This window comes from Pyrgilauda ruficollis, unplaced genomic scaffold (assembly GCF_017590135.1).
Source record: "Pyrgilauda ruficollis isolate IOZ18807 unplaced genomic scaffold, ASM1759013v1 scaffold97, whole genome shotgun sequence".
Lineage (NCBI taxonomy): Eukaryota > Metazoa > Chordata > Aves > Passeriformes > Passeridae > Pyrgilauda > Pyrgilauda ruficollis.
The window spans coordinates 2,806,770-2,816,210 of NW_024531821.1; the positions used below are offsets into that span (position 1 = coordinate 2,806,770).

General features: G+C 52.9%; 1 protein-coding gene across 1 annotated transcript; it reads right to left on the reverse strand.

The window, feature by feature from the left end:
- Nucleotides 1–4,231: 4,231 nt before the first annotated feature.
- On the reverse strand, nucleotides 4,232–7,686 carry SPRY4 (sprouty RTK signaling antagonist 4). Its single transcript, XM_041489969.1, has one exon. It carries the CDS (start codon nucleotides 7,679–7,681, stop codon nucleotides 6,788–6,790), a length of 894 nt encoding a protein of 297 aa, XP_041345903.1. The 5' UTR covers nucleotides 7,682–7,686; the 3' UTR covers nucleotides 4,232–6,787.
- Between the last annotated feature and the right edge of the window lie 1,755 nt (nucleotides 7,687–9,441).

The window sequence follows — 9,441 nt, forward strand, 5'->3', positions numbered from 1 at the left end:
GTCTGCCACTCACAGTGGGGCCAAACTTCATCCCTGGGTGCTGTGCTGGCGTGGAGCCCTGCGAGGAGCCAGCTCTGTGTCTGGCCAGGAATGGGGCTCAGCCTCCCTCACCCCCTTCCCACTCCACAAATCCCAGTGAGAGAAATGATTTATTTATGGGAAATGGTGCTGTGGGAGCTGTGCAGCCCCCCGTGCTGCAGCAGCTCCTTGCTGTGCTCTCCCAGAGCTAGAGAGCCAGAGCTCTGCAGTGACCACTGGCAGTGGCGGTGGTGGAAGCCACGTGGAGCCGTCGTGGCACCGAGCTGGCCGTGGGCCTCACCAGCTGTGCACGATCCCAGGAGATGTGCTCACTTCTGTGAGTCCCACGCCGTGTGTGGCTGACCTGGGACAGGTTGGTGTCTTCCCCACTTGAGTTTGAGTTTTGTTTCCACGGCGCCGGAGTTTTGTTTCCCCGCGGCCAGCGAAGCTGCCGATGGTTGCACCGATGGTTGTACTGATGGTTGTGTTGGCACTTTGTGTCTCTCACAAAGTTGGGTTGCTGTTTTTCCCTGTTTCTTCCCCTCCCCGGGGCTGTGGCCGTGTTTTTGTGGCTCTGCACGTTCTGTATCCTTTATTTATGGAAATGGTGCTGTGGGAGCTGTGCAGCCCCCCGTGCTGCAGCAGCTCCTTGCTGTGCTCTCCCAGAGCTAGAGAGCCAGAGCTCTGCAGTGACCACTGGCAGTGGCGGTGGTGGAAGCCACGTGGAGCCGTCGTGGCACCGAGCTGGCCGTGGGCCTCACCAGCTGTGCACGATCCCAGGAGATGTGCTCACTTCTGTGAGTCCGTGTGTGGCTGACCTGGGACAGGTTTGTGTCTTCCCCACTTGAGTCTGAGTTTTGTTTCCGTGGCGTCGGAGTTTTGTTTCCCCGCGGCCAGCGAAGCTGCCGATGGTTGCACCGATGGTTGTACTGATGGTTGTGTTGGCACTTTGTGTCTCTCACAAAGTTGGGTTGCTGTTTTTCCCTGTTTCTTCCCCTCCCCGGGGCTGTGGCCGTGTTTTTGTGGCTCTGCACGTTCTGTATCCCAGTCCCATGAGCCAAGCTCGGCCGTTGCCTTCCGCAGATCGCGTCAGGTTCCGCCCGTGCTGGAATAAGCCACCTGGGACTCCATGCCTTCATGCACAAAAGCCAGTTCTTTATTCACATCTCTCCTTTGGTACAGTTTTCACAGACCTTGTGTGCACCACCAGCGGGCTAATAGTTTTCCTACTACTTCATTTATTGGTCAGGAGGTGATTTGTGTGTACGTGCTCAGGTTCAGGTGTTTACATTCTTCCTTTGTGGATTCTCTTGGGACAAGTCCTATTGTTTATACAGGTGCCCCTATTTTTCTCCCCAAGGAATAGGTTGTTGCGTTCACAGATTTTTCATACCCAAGATTGTTTCATATGGGAATTTACAAGTTGTCTGTGACCAGGAGAAGTGATGGACTAGCAGAGCAAGGCCTGATTTCATAAGGCCTTTTCTTTTATAACATTTTACCTGCCTGCAACATTTAGACTTTTGGGAAAATCTCATTGTGTTTATTAAGTATATATTTTAGAAAAACAGTTTTAAAAGGAATTAAAAATTAGGTTTTTATCTCGTTTTGTAGAATCCCAGAATGGTTTGGGTTGAAAGGGATCAAGGGATGCAACTTGCTCAATCTGGTCACTTAGTTCTGTAAGTTTCAGCCCATTCTCTCAGAATTAATACATTGATTTAGGGTATTTTTAGGGTGCTTTGATTCTCTAGAAATTCCCTTTCAGGTCTGATATCCAGGAGCTGGGCTGGCTCTAGGGCCTGGGAAGTCTCCTTTACTCTTAGCTCTGTGCATCTCTTCACCATTCCATAGCCTATGCTTGTGGAATTGGAGTTGGTTTCCTTTGAGATGCAATAACTGAAAACGATGTAAAAAAGGATTTTTAAAAAGCTGCTAATTCTGATAGATTTATAAAACATTGCTTTAACATCTACTGCTCAAATCAAGCAGAGTGCTCTGGTTCTCTTCCAGCAGAGAGACGCGAGTGTCGTGTTGGTATTTTTAAAGCTTTATGTGCAAGACATCAGTTGGTGTTGCCAAACTCTGATTTAAATTTATACATCCTGGCTCAGCCTGTTTGGTAAAAAAGAAAACCCACCCCCAGCATAACAAATTCAGTATCTTTTCCTTGTTGCAGATTTTTTTGGCGTCTGATGTCGTGGTCTGCACAGTGTAGTTATTGTCTCTTTATCTGATCCATTCACTAATTCAACATTATTGTTTCAATAATATTATTCCAGGCCAGGTAACACACTCGGGTTACCTCTGTGATGACACAAAACATGGCACAGCTTCCAGTGAGTCACAGCTCCACAGTGTGTGCAAATAAATAACAGGAATGGTGAAAAATAAGCCGGATCTTGTATTTTTAGCAGTCCAGAGTGCTGCTGGTGACACATGAGGAGCTGGGGGCAGGAAGGGTGGTGGGTGCTGGTGGGTGGGAGCCCAGGATGTGGCTCAGGGGCTGTGCAGGGTGAGCAGGGACCCAGGGAGTTGGTCCTTGGTAGCTTCTTGTCCTTTTCCAAGGAGTTGGGAGAGCTCTGGCTGCCCCCATGTCTGGGGGGCACCTCGGGGTGGGCTGGAGGAGGATCTGTGCCCACCCGTGGCCCTGCTGGGGCTGCTCTGGTGTGGGCAGAACAGCTGTGCCCCTGGAAAGGAGAAGCAGGAGGGCTGGAAGTGGGTCTGAAGTGCTGAGGAGCTCCGTGGGACGGGCTGGCACAACCCCTGTGTGAGGTGGGGCTGCTGACCTTGAGGTGGGCTCCCTTCAGAGCTGACCCCCTGTCACCCTGGGGGCTCAGAGTCGCTCCCCCTGTCACCCTGGGGGCTCAGAGTCGCTCCCCCTGTCACCCTGGGGGCTCAGAGTCGCTCCCCCTGTCACCCTGGGGGCTCAGAGTCGCTCCCCCTGTCACCCTGGGGGCTCAGAGTCGCTCCCCCTGTCACCCTGGGGGCTCAGCCCCGTGCAAGGAGCAGCCTGACTCCCAGGCTGGAATATTTTAGGGTGCAGGGAAGGAGAGGATTGCTCCTACAAGTTCACAGAGCAGGGCACTCCTCACTGAGGTGCTGGCTCTTCCCACTGCAGGGGATTTGAGGGTAATTGACTGATGAGCCCCTGATGTGCCAGGCTGTGGGGCAGGGCAACCCCAGCATCACCCTGAGTTCCTTGGCAGGGCTGGAGAGCATCAAATAACCAATTCTGGGCTACTCTCTGCTTGTATTTTTAGAATAATTGCTATAAGCGTTCTTGGGATTTTTTTTTTGAAAGAACCACAACAGCCATTTATATATTTAACAATATATATTTATATATATAATTTCTAGATCAGTACATTCATCAGTACTTGTTTTTCTTCACAAACAGAAGAACTCTTACAATAGTAGACTTTCTAAAATAAATACTATTAAAATAGAGCTTCAAAATAAATATTCTATACAAAGAAAAACCTTCTGTGGTAACTTTTCAGGGTGTACATGTGAGGGGGTGGTAAGAGGAGATGGGGGGAAATATTTCTCAGGGTGTCTGAGCGTGGGAGGGGACGGGAATACCAGTGCTGGGAAGGGCAAGGGCTCCTCAGGGTGCCCAGGGAGCACCAAATTTGGGATCTGCTCCTGGCACCCGGTGGGCACGGGCACAGGGCTGTGCTGATGGGTGTTTGTCTGCTGGGGCCGCTCTGCTCCTGCTGGGAATGTGGGGTGGCATTGCCAGCACCCTCAGCTCCCCCCTTCTTGCTGCCTGGGCTGTTTAGTGAGGGCAGGGGCAACCCTGCCATGAACCTGCTGCAGGAAATAGCTGAGCTGCAGCAATTAGCAGGGCTGCAGCAATTAGCAGTGCAGGTGCCCTGCCATCCTTCCCAGAGCATGGCACTGTGCCAGGGGTGCCAGGGGCAGCTGCCCTGGCCTGTCCCACCGCAGTGCCGTGCCTGCGGACGTTTGTGCTCGTTAGCAGCTGGCCCTTCGTTAGCAGGGGGCTCTGCCACGGCAGGGTGGCAGGGCTGTGACACGGTGACACGGCGCAGTGCCCGTGGTACATCTCTGGGGTGGCAGGAGAGCCGACCTTCAGAGGGAGCGGGGGGATGGAATTGTTGGGATGGGGAGCGGGGGAATGGAATTGTAGGGATGGGGAGCGGGAGGATGGAATTGTTGGGATGGGGAGGGGGAGGATGGAATTGTTGGGATGGGGAGCGGGAGTGCCGGCGTTACTGACGGGAGCTGTTCCCCCTGGCAGAGCCCTGGCCCAGGCCAAGCCCGGCCCTTCCCCAGCTCCAGCCAGGGCTCAGCACCTTCCTGCCATGCCCTGGGCTGGGAATGCTGGAGCAGAGTCCAGGGACCGTGCTGGGAGCCGCGGGGAGGACGGAGGGGCACTCTGCTACACTGACCACTGCTCTAACACATCCACAAGGCTGGGCAGGCTCCAGCACGGCATCGTCGGCTCACAGGGCTTAGATATTCAAACAAACCAACAGAGAAATAAGTTTACAGCTATGTACAATGAGAGGAACCCCGGCTGGAGTGCTGGGAGTATGTACATGAGTGTAGATTGGCACAGGGGCCACCATTCCAGCGGTGCCTTTGCTCATGGGGACATGCAGCCAAGCCTTGGGCTCTGCCAGTGCAGGTTTGCAGCACAGGTTCCCCAGGAGCAGCCAGGGACAGAGGGGCAGAAAGGCAAAGCAGCCGTGGGTGGAGGCCATTTGGACACGTGTGGTCCCAGCAGAGGAGGGCAGCAGGTAAATACCTCTCCTGCTGGCCTTTTCTAGCGTGCTTGTATCTTAGGACAATGATTTCTCTTATTAAATACAATATCTTATACATTCAACCAACAGTTCAGCTAGTCTGGGGTTGGTTTTCCTTTTATCTTTTCCCCTCCAATTTGTGCAAGATAATAAATACAGCTCTGGATCCCCACCTGCTTCCTGGTGCCCACATACAGTTAGCATGAGGCTACCCTGTAGGAACTGGTGTCTGGTAACAGACATTGCTTCCTTTTTTCTATGATTCAGCATGTACAAGCTAGCAATGTTATAAATAGAAAAGTTGGTTGGTTTTCTTTTTTTTTTTAAACTCCCCCATTCAATAAATATCTACAATTCCATTGAGCTAAACCCCAAGCCATCCAGCTGAGCTGAATTCTGCAACCCAGAGACACCAGAGTCCCACCAGGGTGCTCCTGCCAGCCCCTCCCCGTGGCCAGGCCAACGGGATTCCTGGAAATGCTACATGAGCTCTGCCTATTGCTTATCTAATTAGAGATGACATTTCACTGTCACTGCTGTGCATTTACTGAGGAAATCTCCTCTAATTAAAAACACCAAGAGAGACTAGGTCAGCTTTCTGCATGCAACAAGTACCTACCTACTCATTAGAGTGTTGCATGTTTGGACTAAGATTCTTGTTTAGCACCTTGTAGTTGTCAAGAGAGAGGGGTCACAGCATGCTTGGGGGAGGCAGAAGCAGCCCCAGGATGAGGGCATGGACAGAGCCAGTATTTTTGTACTGAAAACCACGGGCCCATTCGTTAACTTCCTTCCCCTGGCTTTCCCTAGTGTGTGTTAACACTAAAATAAACACTAAAAGCATTCTTTACATTTAAAAAGACACTTTTGTACAGAAGAGGCAAAAGTCAATCAGCAGCAATAGGGGTGGGGGAATGTGCTGTACTTCAAGCAAATGCCATTCACCCCCAAGACAAAAACAAATCTTAATATCTAATGAGCAAAGAAGAGCTTGTTCCAGGAGGGGAGGTACTGGATTGAGATCCCTAGAAAAATACATCTATGTGCATCGTACACTTCGGTTTGTGTGACTTCTTACCAGAGGTTTAGAGGAACAAACCCTGCCCGTCTTGGCTCTGAGGTTTGAGTTACATCCCCTCTGCTCTGGGCCGGGGGCAGCCGGGATCAGCCACCTTCCTCCTGCAGAGGGGCTGCTCTGCTGAGGGAAAATCATATTCCATTGAGTGAAACCTGGTGCCACGGATCAGCTCACAGGCAGGAGGAGCCGGCGTTGATACCGCTGCCCGAGCACATCCTGCTGCCATTCCTGCTGGGAGGAGCAGCCCTGCTACCATCTTGCTTTAGAAAGAGGATCCAAACCAGTGAGGCCGGGTGGGAAATGCCCAAAGGGCAAAGACCCTTCAACAAATGAAATGCAGCTTCACTTCTGGTCCACAAATCTTTGAGGGATACGGAAAGCCTTTGAGAAACACGTACTTTGTGTGCAACCAGCCCTTGGAGTGGTGTCTAGGAGGGAGGAGGGAGTTCCCCCATCACCTTCAACAGGCTGCTGGGAGCGAGCTGGGGCTTGGAAGGAGACAGGAAGCAAGTAGCCCGCCCTGAATCTGAATTCAAAGCAGCTTTTTGCAGCTGGGAATGGGGATTGGTTGTGAGGCAGTGCCTGCCAAGCGAGCAGTTAATGGTTCCTGTGGTGTGCAGGCCTGGTGAGCAGCCGTCCCTCCAAGCTGGGAGTTTTTCAGCAGCTGTACTTCATGATGTACATGGGTTTGCAGCCTTCACTCTGCATTATTAACATTCCTCCTTTGGCCCCATCTATTTAAACTGCGACCAGTTCCAAAAACCCTGAATAACCCAAAGTGCTTCAGTTTGTTGAAATAGTTGCTTCCTCTTTCTCCAAAGGCAAGAGGCTGACGCTCTCCTCGGAACACAGGTTATCAAAAAGAGCCAACACCACCCTGCTCCACGGAGCATCCTCCCAACTCCATCCTCCCAAACCCTTAAAAGGGCTTTTCTGCCCCTTTGCTCTCGGGCAACGCCTTGCAAATGACACTGTTTGTGTTTTTGCATCTGCATCCGGGCCGGCTCACTTGGTCGTAGCATCTCTGGGACAGCTTGACGCAGCCGGTGGCTGGCAGGTAGCAGAGCAGGCAGGGCAGCACCAGGGACAGGGCGCTCATGAAGGACCAGCGGGCGCAGCAGTTGGAGTGGGAGCAGGAGCAGGGGTGGTCGGCGCACGTGCCCTCGTCGTCCTCGTTGGTGCAGTGGTAGAAGACGCCCTTGACCAGGCACATGCAGGTGGAGTAGTTGACCAGGTTCTGCGCCGAGCACAGACACTCCTGGTTGCACACCCAGCACGAGGGCAGCGTCCGGGGCAGGGCACACTCCTTGCACTTGCATTTCCCACAGGCCTCGCACAGCAGGAAGTGCTTGTCCAGCTCCTGGGACACGGGGCCCTTCAGGTCCAGGGGTTTGCAGTTGATCGCCTTGGGCTGGATGCGGACGGCGCGGGGCGACGACTGCTCCGCCACGGGCACCGGGGCCATGTGGTCCAGGAGCCTTTGGTCTGAGGACGTGCTGCTGCTGCTGCTGATGGAGCTGGGGCGCCCGCTGAAGGAGATCCAGGGGTGGGTGACATCCTGCTCACAGCGCTGCGGGTGCTGGCCGGCCAAGCCCGGCTCGTGGGGGGCCCGGGGACGCTTCGGGGCCGGCGGCTGGGAGGCGCCGGGGTTGTCGGTGTAGTCGTTCTCCAGGTGGGTGGTTTTCATCTGGTCGATGGGCAGGATGGTCAGCGGGTGCTGCAGCCGCCCGTAGGGGATCCGACTGTCCAGCAAGGGCTGCACCATCACAGAGTTGGGGACAACGGTGATGTTGTGAGGGATCCGCGGCTCCATGGAGAAATCAGTCTGACTGCTGGGGGAAAATCTGTGCTTAAGGGTCCTGGGAGAAGGGAAGGAGAAAGAAAAGGGATAGGGGAGAGAGAGAGAGCACATTGTTATCGTGGTATGTCCTCCAATCCCAGCCCCAAAGGGCTCCTTGCTGAGGCTGGTTGTTGTGCTGAAGGTCTGGTAAGGTAAACTTGTGTCCAAGGGAGGCAGAGCACTCAGGTACAAAGTGCCTCACTCCTCCTTCGCTACCGTGTCCCTCTCCCTGACCTTGGAGCCATCCATGGCTCCTCCAGCCCTGGAAGGGCTGCAGTCACTGCAGGCTCCTGAAGAGCTCACTCATGGTTTTGCTGAGGGAAAGCACATCTTGGGGCTACTGGTGTACATTTACATGTGGTTTTGTCAGCAAATTTCCTGAAATGATTTCTCTAATGTTTGGGCCTTTTCCCCAGCTGACCCTGATCCCTAAAAAACCTGATGCAGGATTGTGGCTTGTGGAAGCATTGCTCTGGTACAAAGGTGCTTTTGAGCACGGGGCTGAGCACCTGTTCTTGCTAAGCAAGGATCTGCCTGTGGGAGGATGGATTGATTTTGGTGAGGAAGTGTCCCCTCTCCATCAGCAGCCGCTGGTTCCACAGGCTCCTTTATCCCTCCCAGGGGAGGTGGAAGTGCTTGCTCAGCACCTCGTCTGGGGGCAAACCAGGGTGGGAGCCAAGGGTGCAGTTTCAGGAGAGCACCCACAGGGCTCAGGGTGGATCATCACCTCCCACGGGTGACGAGAGGCTCGTGCAGCCCCCTAAGTGCACCAATATTCAGCTGAAGTGCTGTTTACCAGCCGCTCTGGCTGAGCCGTCAGTGCCGCAGTTTCTAATTTCATTGAAAGAGTGCAATTTATCCTGGAGTCAATCCAAAGATTCAGCAGTGGCGTAGGACAAGAAACCACAGGAAGTAACTAAACTTAAATCAAAGAACGGAAACGACTCGGTTCAAATTTAGAAAGTGCACATTGTTTTCTAGTAGATGTGCCATTTCCTCACGGGGTGACCTTTATTCATAAATAATATAATGCTGGAGATCAGTTGAAAGAAGGGGTGAGTAAAGCTTTGGTCGCAGGAGGGGAAAAGCTGCTGGTATCAAGAAAAAGGAAGTAGTGAACAGCTTAAGGCATTGCCAGTTGTTTGTGTTCAACAAATAAATTAACCTTCTCCAACAGCGTGAAAGATTTGGACTTGGCAGCGCTGGTTTAACAGCTGGGCTCGATGATCCTAAAGGTCTTTTCCAACCTAAATGATTCTGTGATTCTATGACTTTTGATTTGATTCTATCACAGCAGTGGGAAAAAGGAAAAAAACTGCATCCAGCTACAACCAAATAATGCACGAGAAGAGTGTGTGTCAACGTGTGTGCACTTCTGCGAGAGCACATCTCCCCTCAAACGAGCACGGCACCGCAAAAATCGCAGCAAGAACTGATTCCGCATTCTTGGAAGAAGAAAGGGAAGCCCATTTTTACCCCCTGGAAAATGCCACCAGAGTCCACTCTCGCGTTTGTAAATGTTGCTTTGATGGATCCCTTGGCATTCGTGGCTGGAGGAGTGCCAGTTCTCCCGGGATCAGTGGGAGGGCGGGCCGGGGCCGCAGCGTGGGCAGGACGGCACATGCCGGGTCCGGCACCGCATCCGGCCCCCTTCGTGCCCTGCACCACACCAGCAGGAAGAAATGCTTTATTAGCAGTAATGATCATTATTGTCATGCAGCCCTTATGCTGCT